A 17,797-nucleotide genomic window follows, 5' to 3' on the forward strand; every position below is an offset into this window, starting at 1 on the left:
ATTAGGCTTTATGGAAACAAGCCACTCAACAACTTGTCGAAAATCAGCGAAAATTTGAAGCCTGGGAGAGCAGACGCCATTTCCGGCCCTTCTTTCACCCCCCACGGAAAAGGCATCTGCTCTGGCAGGTTACGAAAACTGGGACGTAATTTAATTTTTCTAACTTCGACGAAAAAATGCGCTTAATTTTTAAACAGCACTCCCTGTCGCCAGGCAAGCCGTGTCTCCCCGATGCAACCTCTTTCGGAAGGTGCTCTATTCTCTTCCTCTCTTATTTACGAGGTAACGAAGTTGATGCCGATGGACTTGACTGATCAGGAAATCGGGACAAAGTCCGCAAATTTGGCCAAATTTAGTCGTTTTGCATGAAGCTGATTGGTTATCGCTTGATTGGCTCTGGGAACCTACAAAGGTACACCCGTCAGGGGTTAAAAGAAGCTATCCACGTAAGACTTGTACGTATACTGACTGGTTGAACGTTATCCAGTGGATAAATCTCTATCCAGCGGATAAAATGTACTCCAACTAATACATTTTATCCGCTGCATAGGTTCTTATCCGCTGGATAAAGTTATCCGCCACTCTTTGAACTACGGGGTGTCGGGGTGCTCGTTCAGAAATATATACGGTGAATATTTATTAGAGATATGTGGAATATTTCATACTCAATTCAAGAAGCATTTATGACGGTATTTTTTCAACATCCCAAACAACTCTCACATTTTTTGCTACAAAAGAAAATAATAGTTTTTTTTTTTTTTTTTTGGTGTTGATGATTTACAATTGTTGGCGGTGTGGAGATTTTTCAAGTATCATGAAGCACAGATTTTACGCAATTTTATTTCGTAATCGTCCATTGACTCCGGGGATCGTCATAAACAAAACAAATAGTACTGTATTGTCATATTTGAATATTTGAGGCATTTTAGAATTTCAAAATAGTTCGGAAATATCCTATCAGAAAGTGGCATGACCTGCTAAGCGAATCACTGTGCTTCGTGTTTTTCCTTTGCCCTCTGGACCTTACACACGCTTCATGCTTTTTTCACGTGCACGTGAGTGTTGACCAATCAGCGACGGTCATGCCGCCCAGACGTGACAGCTGTGAAGACGAGGCTGTAGTTGTAATTTCACGGACTGTACTCATAAAGTAGGTCTGAAATTTTTGAATCGTTCTTTCCAGTTTACGAGGTCACTGCGCAATTTACCCTCCCTTATAAGTCGCTAATTAAAAGCCAAGAAATCTATTCCACCATGGCTGAAACAGTACAAAGAGTTCTGAATTTCGCTGCTGGTCCTGCCAAGCTGCCGGAAGAAGTAAGTGGAACATATTTCGCACCGTTCTTGGTTTTCTCTGCTCACACACTTTTCCCCCGTTATCCAGTCTATCATTTCTGTCGGCGTTTGTACATTGTTTATCATATCTGTTCACTTTTCGAGATCGAAATTTGGCCATGTGATGTAAGCTTAAGTGAAATTTAATTCAGGTAGAATGGAGCGTTACAGGTAGTTTCTACAGCGAGCGATCTTTACGTAACAAGTGCGGCCAATGCCCTGTTTCTTTGTCGAAAACAGAAGTAAACAACATAGATCTTGATCCCGCTCGATGAACTTGGTAAATTCGGATATTAGGACCAGAAAGTTTGTTTTATAGTCTTGTTTCGATACGAAAAAGCAGTCAAATAGTACTTAGTCAGTGCTAGCGACAGCAGCCTGACATCCGCGAACTTGACGAAATTGGCGCGTTTACCGTTTCCCTAATATGGGGAGCAAGATCAATGCTCTTCCCTAATATGGGAGGTAAGCAAAACATCGAAGGGAGATTCCTTGGACAACTCCACAAAGCGATTATTCGTTCGATTGGAGGTTGGTCTGTTGTTTACAGCTTAATTATTGAAAGTCGGGGTGAAATTTGTACAAGCGAGAGAGGGAATTCGTTGATTTGGCTCTTCAGTCTGGATGTTTTCGACAAGGCGAGGCGAAGCGAGGAAGAAACTATGGTTGTTGTTATGTACACGTAGGAATTATATTAATTTGGCCAGTTTGGTGTCGCTGGGATCGAAATCGAGATAACCGAACTCTTTCTTGTAAATTTTTAGTTTTTACTTTGAAAAAGTGACTTTTCCTTTAGCTGAACTTGGCTGAGTTACCTTCGAAACTTTGGCTGATGCAACACTTGGAGAAATGTAATATTCATCGTTTATATTGCCCGAGAGGGAGTGTCTAATGAAATTGGCGTGGCTTGTTTACAGACTCGAGTATGTCATTTGTTAGCCTCTGTTTTCATTTTATAGCAAAGAGATGAAAATAATCCTATCGGTCAAAGAATAAGTGCTTTATATCTTTTTTTTTTAAATAAAATCAATAAAATCCAGACCAGTGCCAAATATATCTTTTGTTGAAATATGTTTGTAATTTAACTCAAAAGTGTTTTTGAAATTCATGGCTCCTGTTGCCACACATTTTTGTCTTGTAGCAACTTTCTGTACTATCAGAGGGGATTAATCTGTCAAGCATTCTTGTTTCTAATAAATTTTTCACTTCATTATTTCAAACTTCTGCTAATCTGGGATACTTGTATTAAAGGAGAAACAAAAAGATTGTTTTGCGCAGAAGTTTGCAATACTATCACCAATAGTAAATAACTGTGCAACAGTATCCAACAGAAATGGGTATCTGTTTCAAGAAAAGAATAGCTTTCTGGTCATTCTTGGTGCCTACAGAGCTTTCAAATTAGATACACGGTCAGGTTTGATTTTTCACCATGGGAGACATTCAAAACACTCATAATATATATTTAGAAAGAAGAAGACACTGATAAGGTTGTGGAGAGTTCAGAGGATGCCAAACAAAGTTAAATGTACAAGTGCACTAGACGTAATTGTAAGGAAGCTAATAAGTAATGTGTGGGTCAACAATGTCTTTCTCGTGAAAAGTGAAATGCCTTTTTGTTTTCAGTAATATTCATAAAATGCAAAAGTTTTTTTTTTCTGTGAGAGGTCACAAGCTGCCCTTTACCACTCTTTGATAAGGAGAGGTTTACTGTGGCTTCATACAGATCAAGGTCTACTTTGTCTTGATTTTTATATAAAAGAATTAATGCTAAAAAATTGTCTCTAACCACCATCTAATTTGTTTAGCTCCGACGCCTCTGTCAGGGAAACCAAGTATTCTGTTTAAGAAAAAGTACCCAACCTATGTTTTTTTTAGAAAATACAAGTTTAATTGTATTTATTTTGATCCTTGTCTTAAAGGTATTGGCCCAAGCTCAAAAAGAGTTAGTTAACTATGGTGGCCTTGGGATCAGTGTTATGGGTATGTAGAATTTATTCACCACCACTGTCTGCTGTCTTTTTCTACCTGTGCACTTAGATAATTTACTTTGGTAAATGTGATGCATTAATTTATTGGACCATGAACTTTTTTCTTGTTTCATAATTTTTGAAAACTTGTACTTAAGAGTGTAGCTTACATGAAGTTGCATATTGATAAAAAAAATTATTAAACAATTATTTGTTTTCTTGTTGTTGTCATTTTTCCTTTAGAAATGAGCCACAGATCTGCCAATTTTGCAAAAATTGTCAACGAGGCTGAAAGTGACCTAAGGGAGCTGCTGTAAGTTGCTCTCATTTATGCAATGTGTTCCTGGTTATCATCAAAACATTAAATGGTTAACACTACTACACTTGATGTAGTTTTAACAGTCTTTTTTTTTTTGTTTTGTTTTACAGTAACATTCCCGACAATTACAAGGTTCTCTTTCTGCAAGGAGGTGGCACTGGCCAGTTTGCTGCGATTCCTCTGAACTTAGCTAAAGGTTCGCAATCAATTCAGTATTTATTTTATTGGTAAATTTGAAGCTAATCACATTAGCAGTGTTTTGCAAGGAATTTTTGTTTTAAAACGTTTGTTACTGTGGGCAACTTATCCATTTGTGAACATGATTTTACATGTCTTTTGGGATGTGTTTGCAGAAAATATCCATACCCACCCCATGGGAAGGTACTGAAAATTCCAAATGTGGAGGCTAGTCTGAAATGTCAGCCGTCTCCTCTCCCTAACCCACAGGGGGCGTGGGAGAGAGAGACGTCTGAATTCCGAGCGTTATAATGTCGTCCGTTGACGTCACGTACTTTTGCGAATATGGTAGGTAGTTTTTGATTGGTTCTTCCCTAATTGAAATAGATAACCATCTCTTATTGGTCGAACTTGCGAAAACAGATATTTCATTTCGGCGGCGAATATTAAGTGTTGACAGGCAAGACACAACTCGTAAGTTCCTCGCGTGAAAAGTGACTTCTCGTTTAACGTGGTTTTGCTCTCGCGGTTATATCTCTTAAAGATTTTCCTTTTTGGTATGAGATAAGTGGGAGGCTCTTTCAATATTTCTCGAGCCGGGTGGTAAGTTGTGAAGATGGGAAGAATTTTATTTCGCACTTTCTCGTTTTGTTGTAAAGCCGACTTCCGTTCAGGGAATTTAAAAATCTCAGAGGTAATTTTTTTCAATGAGATTGTGTTGATAGCCTCTTGCCTGAAGGCGCGTTTTGAAGTTGGTGGTATGGCAATAGAATAATTTCACTGAGTAGTTGGTTCTCAGAAGTCTCAGCGATTCTACAATCATGCGGGGTTTAAACCTACAGAGCCGCTTCAAGTACATATTTTTCTTCCTGCCTCCCACCGGGGTCAGAAAAGGACTAATAAACAATGAAGCCTTGAGACTTCTTCGAAACACCTCTGCAAAATCATTCTATTACAACATCATCCACTTCAAAACGCACTTTTGGGCTAGAGGCTACCCTCACAATCTCATTGAAAAAATACCCTCTGATTTTCGCTGAACGGAAGTCGGATTTTAATACAACAAAACGATAAAGTGCGAAACAAAATTCTTTCTTTTGTCACAACTTACCTCCCGGCGTTGCCTAACCTCAAAAACATCTTGAGGAGCAAATGACTTTTAATTCAAAACCAACCATTGCTACTCTTATTTCATACAAAAAAAAAAACAGTCCAAAAAAGCAAAACCATAACGAGAAATCACATTTCATACCACCATACCACGTTAATATGAGTCGTGTCTGGCCTGTCAACACTTTACTAATAACATTTATCGGAACATTATTTTTTCAATTCATCTTCGGTGGAAAATGAAGTGCAATCCCGTTCATACGTTCTTGATGCTTCGTCTTCAAATTTTAGGGCTTACAAAACGCACACAACCTCCTACATTATGCATGCTCCAATGCTTCCATGCACTTCCATGACTCGTGGCCGCCATTTGGTTTCAAAGGTTTATATTTATGCAAATTTGCATAAATTACTGTGTGACGTCAACGGACGACATTATAACGCTCGGAATTCAGACGTCTCTCTCTCCCACGCCCCCTGTGGGTTAGGGGGAGGAGACGGCTGACATTTCAGACTATGTGGAGGCAAGAAGACAGTCTCAAAATAAAAAAAATTATAAAGGAAAGTATGAGGCTAGACTTAAATTTCCAGAAGGGTGGAAACATGTGCTACAAGATTTTGAAACATGAAGTATGCCAGAAAACACAATATTCAGTGTGCCAACTGCTGTCTGAATTGCCGTGTATGGTTGCCATGTTATACCTCAATTTTCTTGCAAAATCTTGTTTTCTTGTACAATAGACTTTTTAACATTAAGGAAGACAATTAGCACCTTTCTCCCCACTCTGGAAATCCAGAAATGAAAATTCCCCCATCTCGCCAGTATTCCTGGCTTAAACGTCTTCCCATACCTTCATAATTCCAAGATGTAGCCCATGCGTTATTATGTCACAGATATTTTCTGGAACCACCTGATTTCCAATTTGCCTTTCTTAGCAATAAGGGCAACTCTTTGTTTTTCCTTTCAGAGGGAGCGTCAGCTGATTATATTATCACTGGAGCTTGGTCTGCAAAAGCCGCCAAAGAGGTAAAAAATGTTGTTGTAGGAGGCCAGCAATGAAATGGCATGTAATTGCCCTGTCATTTAGAAGTTTTGGGTTTAAAAGGCCACATATTTTTTTTTGGTATACAATGATGCAGAGCTTGGTCTACAAAAGCCGCCAAAGAGGTAAAAAATGTTGTTGTAAGGAGAGGCCAGCAATGTAATGGCATGTAATTGCCGTGTCATTTAGAAGTTTTGGTTTAAAAAGGCAAAATTTTTTTGTTTGGTATACAATGTTACACAGTGGGTGCTATTAATTATCTTATCGTATAATATTTTTATCTTTAGGGAGAGAAATTTGTCAAAGTAAAACCAGTTTTCAAGAAGCTTGACAGATATGACAGTAAGTGTCAACTTTATATTGATCGTTGTTAATGGTTCACATGGTAGTTTAGTGGTTCATCTTGTATAATATCTTGGCTAGTTGCCATACTAAGCAAGATTAAATAACAGTACTTTTCACAGATTTATTCATTTTGAAGTTCATTTTTCATGTGTTTTTCCTTTTTTTTTTTTTTTAGGAATTCCTGATCAGTCGGAGTGGAATTTAGATCCAAATGCTTCATATGTCTACTACTGCGCCAATGAAACAATTCATGGTATATTTTGATTGTTTTGATTATTGAGTGAAGTTTAAAATTAGGTCATTGAGAAACAAATGCCACACCAGCTATGTGGCTTTATATCAGCTCAGAACATTTCAGTAAAATTTACTGTTTACAACTGCTGGCTGTTAAATAGAAGTTTAATAGCCATGATGACCGGCCATGGTCAGTGGCTCATAATCTTCAAGTCATCGGTTTAAAACAATGTTATTAAAACTTATTTCTTAGCCTGAACTGATCTTTCTAAATTTGCTCTTTATATACATGTAGGTGTGGAGTTTGATTTTGTACCAGAGACAAATGGTGTACCACTTGTTTGTGACATGTCATCAAACTTCTTGTCAAGGCCTGTTGATATCAGCAAGGTAAACAAACAGTGTACAGTAACTACCTGCTTCTTAGAAAATTCCAGTATTGTTCTACGTGCCATATGCACTGTACTTTGCCCATTCATCAAAACTAATCAATGCTACAATTTCTTTAGTTTGGACTGATCTACGCTGGAGCTCAAAAGAATGTTGGCTGTGCTGGTGTTACTGTGGTTATTGGTGAGTTAATATACACCTGTATTGTGCAGTTCCAGAAAATATCCATACTCCCCCCATGGAAGGTTTTTTTTTATGTTTTGCACCCCCTCTCCCCCTAGAAATTTTTGATGACCTTCCTTGGGCTGGGTATGGATTTTTTTCTGGAACTGCACATTCCCTCCCTCCCTTTCCATATTCCATTAAAACAACAGAACTTTCTATGTGGCTTGAGAATTTTAATTTTGTACCCTTAGAGCAAAAGATGCATTTTCCTGTTTTGGTGATCAGTATTTCTGAATTTGCAATGTTTTTTTGCAGTCCGAGAGGATCTAATCACCAGCCCTTCACCGCGGTGCCCAGTTGTGTTTGATTACAAGGTACGATGTAGTTATGCTTCCGATGTAGATGTAGTCTAGGTTGGTTCATTCCAGTCTCTTAAATTTAGATTTGCCAGGCTATCAAAAAGACTCACTGCAACAGTTTTCCAATGTAATTGAGGAGCTTGGCCCATGTTAAATTTTAGGCTGCTATCAAGAAATTATACAGAGAATTAGAGGGAAATGAACGCAAGTTCTTGAAATGAGCTCAACTGTCCTAGACCAGTTTTAGCAAGTCGGGCCTATGACAGTTCATTTAAGAAACTTGGTTCCATTATTTCCAGGAATTTAGTTGTATGTTTGATAAAACAAAAAAAAATCAACCTTTATTTGACATAGGCCCCTATGCCCTCAACTATCCAATAAATAATTCTAGATGTAAGGTGACATTTAAACGTCATTAATACACTAACTGACTGGTATCTTGACAGGTGCAAGCTGGCATGAATTCACTGTACAACACACCCCCAACGTACAGTATCTACATGATGGGTCTTGTGTTCAAGTGGCTTAAGGGAATAGGAGGAATTCCAGGTAATGCAAAAACATTATATAACAGGAAGGAAATCCATGGAGATATGACTTGGACTGTCAATTCACTCGGAAGTCTTTCAAGTCCAAATGTGTACTTCATGCAACCTAGCCCACAACTTAAACAGTTGTTTCTAATATTATTTATCGTGGTAGAATCTTGTCCTATTTTATGTGTTCTGATCGAGTCAGCACTACTGGCTTGCACTGTTGCAGCGTCCCTCAGACTGTACTTTTTCACCTTGTATTCACAGTCAGACAGTTGTCTCTGTGATCCTGCAGTCTTTGAAATATTTTTGTGACTTCAGAACTTAGTTAGAGCACAATAAATGAATGATCTTGTAGCTAATTCAGGATTTAATGCCCATAGAAATCAACAGAATCAACCAAATGAAGTCAGACCTCTTGTATGAGCTGATGGACTCCTCAGATGGCTTCTACTGGTAAGAATGGACCTAATTTTGACCTTTTAAATTTGTCCAAATTTCAAATGCTGAGGGATAGTCCCGCACAAACAAGCACAGTTAAAAAGACTTGTTTTCTGATTGGATGAGAAGTGATATGTTCCACAAAATAAGGCAGAGTTCTCAACTTCCAATGTTAAATGGAATTTTCCACTTTTAAAAGGAGAACTGTTAAAAGTTCATGAATTAAACACGTTTTACTGTTTGGTGGGCATCATGTGGTGACTTTGGCTCTCTGTTTGTGACTGATGTTTGGGGAAAACTATGCATGCTTAATCTTTGCTAAGATGAAAATAGAGATTTCAAATAAATTTCACTCATAAGTTTGTAAAGCAAACCTATAGCTCTGCAGTGGTATAACTTTGACCCCTGTAGGGAGAACTTGAACATTCTGTTTTCTGAGTATGCCTGTGTCACTGTGTCCATCCTCAATAGCTCAAAATTATTCAATATTTCTAATTAATCATGAAGAAAACAAAGGTTGTTGTTTTTCTTGTTCACTAAGGGCAAACAGAACGCAAGATCTCACTTAATGGTTTTGCAACTTGCTGTCACTATACCAAACAGGCTGATCTTAATAATAATAATTTATTATTATAATATTTACAGTGGCACGGTGGAAAAGAAGAGTCGCTCAAGAATGAATGCTCCTCTGAGAATTTCCAGCCCCAGTGGTGACCAGGAACTGGAGAAAGCATTTGTCGAAGAAGCTGCTGCTAAAAACATGATCCAGCTCAAGGGCCACAGGTAAGGTTATTTCTTGCTCATCCTCACTTTCCCTGTTTTAATCACTACAGATGAAGATACATTGTACAAACAACTTCGCACGGAATGGGCAATCATCCAAAGGCCTAGCCACGTAAAGCACCATTTTACACAACTCTAAGGAATGATTCAAGAAGGGTTTTTGCTAAAGGGGTGTATATTGCATTTTTGCTAAAAGGTCAGAAATACGCTCCAACCTTACCCTGTGTTAGCGTCCTCTGTGGATTTTGTGCGCTAAACCCTACAGTGTACAAGGTATCAAATTTATTGTGTAAGTTAAGGTTAATTTACTTGGAGGTTTAATTGCCTCTGTTGTGGCAATATGGATCCACAATTAACACACAAAATCCATAAGGGGATTAGTTTCTTAAGGTCAAAATACAGTGCTGCATTGGTGGGGAGTAGGAACAAATGTTTGGTTTATCAACAGAGTTGATAACTTAAGGTAAATTAGCCGCTGTAAAGAGATTGGAGTGCTGACATTTTCAGCATTGGCCCTTCTACCCAGTAAATCAAGAAACTGTGGGTTGTGTGTTTATGTAGTGAGCCGCAGAGCTATGCTATTGGTGGGAGCATGCAAGAAAAAAAAGGTGGGCAAGTTGGGAGCTTTTTTTCTGACTTTTTGGCTTAAAAGGGACGTACAGCTGTATGCCATTTTCCTCCTTGGGGTCATGGAAGTAAGTTAAGTCACAGCTGTATATACCTTTTTTGCCCAGAACCCTTCAATTCTGAAGTGAAAAATTTCATTGAAATTCAGGACTTGTTGCCCCAAAGTTTTTTGTGCTGCTTTGTGTCTCGTTTTCTGATATGAACACACTCCCTAATCTTTGATTATTACTAGTCATAGTTTATACTTTAAATAAAACATGAAGCAAAAGCTAAAACATTGGGGCAACGGTTCCTGATGGAATTGAAGTCCACATAGCAAAAAATCTGGTGAATCTGAGCTTAAGCAACAGAAGGCGTCATCTAAAATGCACTATAGGTTGGTTGGTTGCACCAAGCTCTTTAATTGAAAGTTTTATCATTAGTTTCCTATCTATTACATGTAGAGCAAGTCAGTACCTTAGACAAATGTCCACATTCTATTTTAGGTCGGTTGGAGGAATAAGAGTGTCGATGTACAATGCTGTTAAACTTGATGATGTCAAGACTCTTGTGGATTTCATGAAAGACTTCAGACAGAGAAATCAAAAGCAGTAATCGGTCAAATCATTTGTGCGTGTTAGTCAACATCAAGTCATCCTCAACAAGAAATACTCATGTCTGGGTATTACATAGAAAAATATGGACTAGACAAAATATATTGGGAGCTATGAACTTTGAAGAAACTCATTCACATCATCTGAATGAAACATTGTAATGTGCTTACCTTAGTTATGTAAGGTGTGTGCTGGGGAATACAAACAAGTGATTTTATAGCCTTGACAATCGGGTTTAAGGGTTGCAGATGCCAAAACAGGTTCTTTCTAGCCCTGCATAGATCTATAGTCAAGTTCTTGATCACTTTCAATTGAACAACTGAGAGGTGGCATTCCAAATGTGCCTTGCTGGGCCTCCTTGGCTGTATTTTTGCCTATCATGATCTTTTTATTTCTGCAGTCATGGTTGTAGGCAAAGTTAGAGTAAGATCATATTTTCGTTAACAGAAATATATATATTAGTCTTCTCCTTAATCGAAGAAGACACATTTTCAATAATTTATTCTAGGTTGGTATACAGTCGTGTCTGTTACTCTTGTGCTGAGCCTCAAATGGTCCACAATCTGTAAAAACAAGAATGGAATGAATTAAAGTTATTGGTCAATTTTTGGCTTGATTATATTTATAGGTTAAACTGTAATTATTGAAACTGGTCTCACCAGCCAATTTCATGCCTTAATTGCCTGTTCTGGAGTTGCGATGGAGACTAAGGACAAGTTTTTTAAATTTTCAAGTCCATCGCAAGAAAGATCACTTTTACAAAAGTAGTCATTTTACCAAGTTAGAGGTTTTGTCGTTAGATTGTAACCATGTAGAAGCCTTTCAAAAATTCAAAAAAATGGAAACTTTGGGTGGGTCTTTTTGGGAGAATCCAGAAACGGATTTGTGATCTCAGATCATTCGGATTACGGTGCATCAAAGCAACCGACGAATCCTTGTCCAGAGTGGATTCGTCCGTTCCTTTGATGCACCATGATCCAAATGATCTGAGATCAAAAATCCGTTTTTGGATTCTCCTAAAAAAAATGCACCCTTTAATTTGTATGGATCTCAGAATTGGAGACATTTTTATGGAATTTGGGTGACTTTGACAGGTCACAGCCAGGTTACTATGCAATGAAACATAACCAAACTTGGTAAACTTACTAGTTTTTATGGACCTTTATATGATCTTTGGCGATTTGGTTCATTTCTTCATATGACGCAATTTGAACAATGTGTAAACTAGGGCCCAGTCCCTTTATGAACTTCGGAACGGGGAATTAAATCGAATATTGCAACACTCCCCCAGTATCAGTAAAAGTTGTGATTTGCTTTGCTTTGCTTACTTTACCAAGTACAAGAATTGATAAGAAAACCCTAAACAGGACCTACGTCCTTCACTGAAGGTTTACCTAAAGCCTACATTAACTAAAAATTAAACAACTACTAAAGTCTTGCCTGCTGTACTAGCTGCTTGTCAAAAATGGCTCGTCGCCAAAACTGATGACTTGGCACAAGTGGTACAACTGGTTCAAAGCAGTTTGAAGGACTTGAGAACCATTTCACAATAAAATTACAAGTTCCCCTTTAATACGTATGATTTAATGTACTTAATTTAATTTACATCCAACATTCATCCACTGTAGTCCTCTCCTCACCTTTAATTTGACCTCACTTCTTTTACACCTCCCGTCAACCATGTCCATCAAGGAGTTTTAACCCCATAAGAGTGGGTTGTCCCAAGAATAGATCTTTTTCGTAAATGGCGGCCGATAAATAATTCTTTTGTTTCCATGAAAATTAGCCTTACTAGCCTCGTTATCATGTTCAAAATTAATAGAATTTTGTACTCTAAAATGAGGTTAGTAGGGCTAATTATAGCATATATATAATAACATATATTAAAAAGAATAATAAATTGGTCGCCAGTTATGAAAAAGGTCTTTAAAACCAGGATGGATACTTAATGATATTTACAAAATGCAGTATTCTTGATCCTCCAAAAGTATTCCAACAAATGTGATCTAGGAGTGTTGGTAAAGGCAATGTACACGGGCACCCAACGGATCGTTTGGGTAAATTATCTGTTCGGAAGGCCCTTAATCTCCTGCAATTTTCTAATGGGAATTTTCACCTCGAACTTTCGTGATATGGAAAATTAAAGACCTTGTGTTTTCGGATTGATGAAAATGTGGTTTCGGGTACCAAAAAAGGTCGGCTAAGATTTTCGAAAAGGAAATAAGACCTAAGGTTTTCGGGTAATGGACAAAAATGCCCTAGTAATTTCGAAGACTCAAGTTCCCCTAGAATGACCGAAAAGATAAAAATGCTATAGCGGGGCCTGAAATGAACCTGCAGAGCTTTAAAGGCACTCCAGATAGCCTAAAATTGTGTTTCAAAGGATTTGAGAGAAGTCGGTCGTTGGCCCCTGAATGTAAACAATGACGTCAGCAAAGATTCTCCAAAAGTGTTTCAACAAATGTGATCTAGGAGTGTTAGTAAAGGCAATGTAAACAATGACGTCAGCAAAGATTCTCCAAAAGTGTTCCAACAATGTGATCCAGGAGTGTTAGTAAAGGCAATGTAAACAATGACGTCAGCAAAGATTCTCCAAAAGTGTTCCAACAATGTGATCCAGGAGTGTTTGTAAAGGCAATGTAAACAATGACGTCAGCAAAGATTCTCCAAAAGTGTTCCAACAAATATGATCTAGGAGTGTTAGTAAAGGAAATGTACACAATGACGTCAGCAAAGATTCTTCTATAAACACGTGGTGTAGTTCCGCCCCGGTGCACCTTTACACAATACAAGGACATTAGAAGGAAATGGAATTTGGAATCCCGAAGCTGTAATTACCTATGAAACAACAGAACAGTGTATTTGTTTTTCGTAGGAGTTATTGATTCCTCTGTTAATTAGAACTGTAAAGTAAAACTATTCTCTAATGACGCAAAATCTCCCGACGTCTCAACTCATGAGGTAGGCAATTTCGTAACAGGATGTCCTGTCCCATTGAAGATCGAGTTTACGCCGCCGCTTCATTTTTATTTGAAGTTCGGTGAAGAATCAAGTATTTTGGCGTGTTCAAAAAAATGCCTTTTTTGCATTCGGCAATAGCTTATGTGGGACAGCATACTCGCCAGTACCTTCTTTGGGCCAGTGGCTTCTTGTTTCAGATTTTTTTCGCACAAATCGGGTTGAACGAGATAATTTTATAAACCCTTTTAATACGTATTCTTAGCCATGCACTGGATTATCACTTGTTTAGAATACCGTTTTACGTTTCTCTGCAATTAGACCAAATTGACACAAGAATAATGTATGGGTAAAATATTCTGATCATATGACAATGGCCGTTCTTTTAACTACGTGACGTTTTAACTACGTCGTCAACTCTTGATCAGAGCGTTCTGCCTTGTTACCGTAGAAACAGACGACAAAATGAAGTGAAACGTTTGTTCTTATTGATGAAAAAACCATGATTTTCTGAAAATGACCTGTATCGCTTCCCGAGATTAACGATTATAATGGTATTTACTCAAATTAATTTATAGATTTGAAAAATCTACTTGCAATTATCTTGTTGTGCAGCCGCAGGACCTTTAAGGCAACAATACAGTTTTCCTATGGGAGAGGCTAACATTAATCTGTTTGTGCTATTCATTTACAAATCCTTTTCGAATGCTAATCTTTACAAAGCGATGAAAAGACCACCGCGAGTTTTCAGTTGTCATTACTTTGAATACACTCCAATGTTATCCTGAAGCTAAATCAGTTCACTTATATTTCTCGTTTACTAACGTCGGTTTTTCCACAATTTTTATAACGTATTAACTCTAGTTAGAAGTTGAAAGCTGAGCTGCTGCGGAAGTAAATCAACATGAGCAAAATCGTGGAAGACAAGCTCTCTGTAACAATGAAAGGAGCCGTGGCCCGTAATTCTCTTGCTGTAAACAAGATGAAAGCAGACATTGGCACAATTGGCTCGGATGCGAAGAGGACCTTGCAGTCTTTGGAGCATTACAAGCAAAAATACCAGAAGCGACAGAAAGAGTTGGAGAGAGAGAAGCAGCTACGAACGTTGTCTCGCCCAGGAATCCAGGAAAGCTCTAGAAAGATTTCGGCTCCTTGCCGTTTAATGGTGGGCATTGAATACACAGATTTATCAAGTGGCGAATTTTTGACAGACTTGGCGGAACTGCAAAGAAGCCCTTCTCCTCGTAATAGATCCAGGTCACATGGCACGGTGCTTCCCCCGCTTCATCGCGGAGAAAATGGCGAGAATTTTCCAGAGATTGTACAACCAAAAGTAGAAGGCCTTACGCTACCTTCTATCGACGCATTAGACGTACATGCTAATGGCCGGCGACGGAGGCTTAATTCTGCGTCAAATTTGAATGTCCGGTCAATATCTTCTGGACTGACAGTACCAGTATCTTCGAACATCACTCAAACAAGGTCAGCACCAAGTTCACCATGCATGCAAAGACGGGCTGAGTTCAGATGCGACCCATCTTCAAGGAGCCGCAGCAGGTCTCCTGCCAGGGACTTGGTTGGTGCCCTCTCTCTTCTAGATGAAGTGCAAGGAAACAAGGTCCCAGATCTGGAAGAAGCGATGACCATGTTGAAAGACATCCGACACAAACAGGAACTGGAGGAGTGCAAAAAGAAGGAGCAAGCCGAGGGAGAAGAAACTGCTGCGAAGAAACTATCTGGCATGAATATTCAAGAGCGCAAAGACGACCCCAAAACTAGAAAGATCTCCAGTCCTGGCACGAAGCTGTGTTCATCTATACCTGAAAGCACTGGTGGGAAAGATAACGGGGAAAACCAAAAGACTTTGGGAGAAAGTATGAATGACATGCGATACTGTACTTACTTACGAACGTCTTCGCTGGAATTCGAAGAGGATTTGTTAAACAAAAAACTACCAGACGAACTGGTACCAAAAGCGATTATTGTTGGCCATTCAGAGTGGGTGCCTTGAGATTAGCAAACTTTGCGCGAAATGTAAACGCTAGTTCCGTTGGTGCGGTAATTTTGTTGTTTCCATAGATTTCGAATTACATAATCGTTTGAATGTTCGCGGCTCCATTGTTGGGACGGTGACGCAACAGAACACAGGAGACTGTTCTCAGCATATGAGTGCAGCCATTTTAAGAGTGAAAGATTGTAAATAAAGGATATTACATGGCGGCGGGAAGATATGAATTTTATTTTCGAGTGGTAAAATATTGTTTTTAACACTAGAAAATAAAACTCATACCTTCAAGCCACCGTTTAAGCTTCTTTTTATTATATAGGCAGATCTATCGCTCGCCATTTTTCACCGATTATTTGTACCAACAACCGTGAAAAAGCATGAAATGACGTCATCAATATCCTCTGGTGAGGATATGGAAAATACTGCACTCGGGTCCCGAATGTAGCTTCGTATGAATTTTACGAGTGGTGTTTTTTCCAGTAAAGCACTGCTATCTATATAATAAATAGAGATGATAAAATAAGGATATCAGCTTATTGTGTCTTTAGTTTAAATGACAAATAATCTCTTTCTTATTTCATTTTAATCATTATGTCAAACAGGTAGGCTTTGAGAATAAAGAAGCATCACCCATTTAGAGTATGTTCTTAGATCTTACTACAGAAAATTGCACTGAGCCTGTAACAATAGACCTTTCTCCAAAATGGCGGCCAAAAATTCAAATAAGTTAAAATTAAAAACGTATACCAGCACTGGAAAGAGCACTTTTACTTTAGTAACCCTACAAAGTTTCAGCATATCAGGTGTAATATCAGCTGTGAAAATGTAAGTTAAAAAATGAAAAATTTACAGACTTTGCATGACTGGAGTATGACGTATATCCCGAGTTATACAAACGTCTGTAAATTTGTCAAATTTCATCTTACATTTTCTAAGCTGATATAACACCTTATATACTGAAACTTTGCAAGGCTACTAAAGTAAAGGTGCTCTTTCCAGTGCTGGTATTAGTTTTTCATTCAGTTCAATTTTAACTCATTTAAATCTGTTGCCGCCATTTTGGAGAAGGGTGTATTAGCGAGTCTATCTCATTTCTTCCCCCACCAACTTCACCGATTACCTTCACCCGTCCCAGGCTCCTCATGTTATGATGAGATCAAGTGACACGTATATACGTAAGGCCTGTTATAACCACTGTCAGGACCAAACTCAGATATTTGCTACAATGGACTTCTACAAGATGTACCTATTAAGAAGAATTTTTTTATATATTATACGCCTCCATACATGTACTACTGCGCAAGCCAAGAGATTCACGAGGGTGCTATGTTTAGAACAACGACAGAAAGCAAAAGACAACAATGAAATCACCAAAGCTCTTCCCTTCTGGTGGTGTGGAACGCAGGAGGGGGGAGGGGGGAGGGGGGAGGGTGAAGGGAGAGTCGGGTGACTGGAAGTAAAAAGGATATGGAGTAGGAAGTTCAGACGCCGCCTGTCGGCTTCCCCTTTCCACAATTGATGCCAAAATTGTTGTAGCCTTTTCCAGCCGAATTATTGTTTCGCGCGGATGAAACTAGATCCGGAAAAGGCGTCTCCTCTCTTAGGTTACACTGTTACGAAGATGATGCTTCGTACTCTCGGGCTGAGCCCCCCGTATAGCCCACAATATGGCAATCTCGTTCCCAGAGGCTACGATCCTTTTGGTCCAGTTGCCCGTTCCGCTGGACAAGGACAATGAAGGCTCTGGGCTGATCTGAGATTGATCAATGAAGCAATCCTCCCGGCAGGAGAACATCAGCTTTTGATTCCGTATGCTGTTGGTTGTGGGGAGTTGTTATAATCCGCCTTCTATTTATCCTCATCTCAAATGTCATCACATCATCACAATTCAAGCATGGCCTCGTATGGAATTAGTCACATAAGCGGAAAATTGCTCAGAAACACTTCACTAGCTTAAAAGACGGTTCTTGAAAAAAACTTTTTGGATGAAATTAACAGAGAGGCAACTAATATCTTATTTCACTTGAGTGTGTGTTCTTAACCATTTAGCCAATTTTATGGTCCCATAGAGTTGGTCACACAAAAAAAAAAATACTCAAGCTAGCAGAGGTCTTAGAATTTAACCGATTTCAATAATATAATTATGATAACTAGATCTGCCAGGATAAGGCCTATGTAGCTTCAGTCTTACACTTCGATTGTGTGTGTTACATCATCTTGAACCTTGGCAGAATATGGAAATGAATGAATTTTTGTTTAATAAGGTGGTGGTAAAATGTTTCTTTTTTTTTTTTTTCTTTCTTTGTTTTCTTGATTTTAAAACAAGCTAAGGATTGGGAAAGATAAAAAGAGCTCGTAAAATTGAGCAACCCCGTTAGTTTTACACACATTTAGTAGATACCAAACCAGT

The 17,797-nt window shown here is 38.6% G+C and overlaps 2 protein-coding genes across 2 annotated transcripts; both read left to right on the forward strand.

Annotated features, from left to right (window-relative positions):
- The first annotated feature begins 1,132 nt into the window (after positions 1-1,132).
- LOC146467807 (phosphoserine aminotransferase-like) lies at positions 1,133-11,025 on the forward strand. Its single transcript, XM_085125351.1, has 14 exons — positions 1,133-1,317; positions 3,255-3,315; positions 3,546-3,615; positions 3,732-3,817; positions 5,877-5,935; positions 6,239-6,293; positions 6,472-6,549; positions 6,826-6,920; positions 7,040-7,103; positions 7,401-7,459; positions 7,891-7,993; positions 8,361-8,433; positions 9,064-9,201; positions 10,314-11,025. Exons 1-14 carry the CDS (start codon positions 1,255-1,257, stop codon positions 10,420-10,422), a joined length of 1,113 nt encoding a protein of 370 aa, XP_084981477.1. The 5' UTR covers positions 1,133-1,254; the 3' UTR covers positions 10,423-11,025.
- A 3,024-nt stretch (positions 11,026-14,049) lies between these two features.
- LOC146467808 (uncharacterized) lies at positions 14,050-15,958 on the forward strand. The gene has a single exon (XM_085125512.1). The coding sequence runs from the start codon at positions 14,284-14,286 to the stop codon at positions 15,388-15,390; it is 1,107 nt and encodes a 368-aa protein (XP_084981638.1). The 5' UTR covers positions 14,050-14,283; the 3' UTR covers positions 15,391-15,958.
- Positions 15,959-17,797: the final 1,839 nt, after the last annotated feature.

This window comes from Pavona decussata, unplaced genomic scaffold, assembly GCF_977016875.1.
Source record: "Pavona decussata unplaced genomic scaffold, jaPavDecu1.1 SCAFFOLD_134, whole genome shotgun sequence".
Taxonomy (NCBI): Eukaryota; Metazoa; Cnidaria; class Anthozoa; order Scleractinia; family Agariciidae; genus Pavona; species Pavona decussata.

Bases quoted from the DNA above. Each gene is read 5' to 3' on its own strand.
- LOC146467807 (XM_085125351.1), top strand. From the start codon at position 1,255: ATGGCTGAAACAGTACAAAGAGTTCTGAATTTCGCTGCTGGTCCTGCC. The intron at 7,460-7,890 runs GTACGATGTAGT...GTATCTTGACAG, and splicing joins CAGTTGTGTTTGATTACAAG to GTGCAAGCTGGCATGAATTC. The intron at 8,434-9,063 runs GTAAGAATGGAC...TAATATTTACAG, and splicing joins TCCTCAGATGGCTTCTACTG to TGGCACGGTGGAAAAGAAGA.
- LOC146467808 (XM_085125512.1), top strand. From the start codon at position 14,284: ATGAGCAAAATCGTGGAAGACAAGCTCTCTGTAACAATGAAAGGAGCC.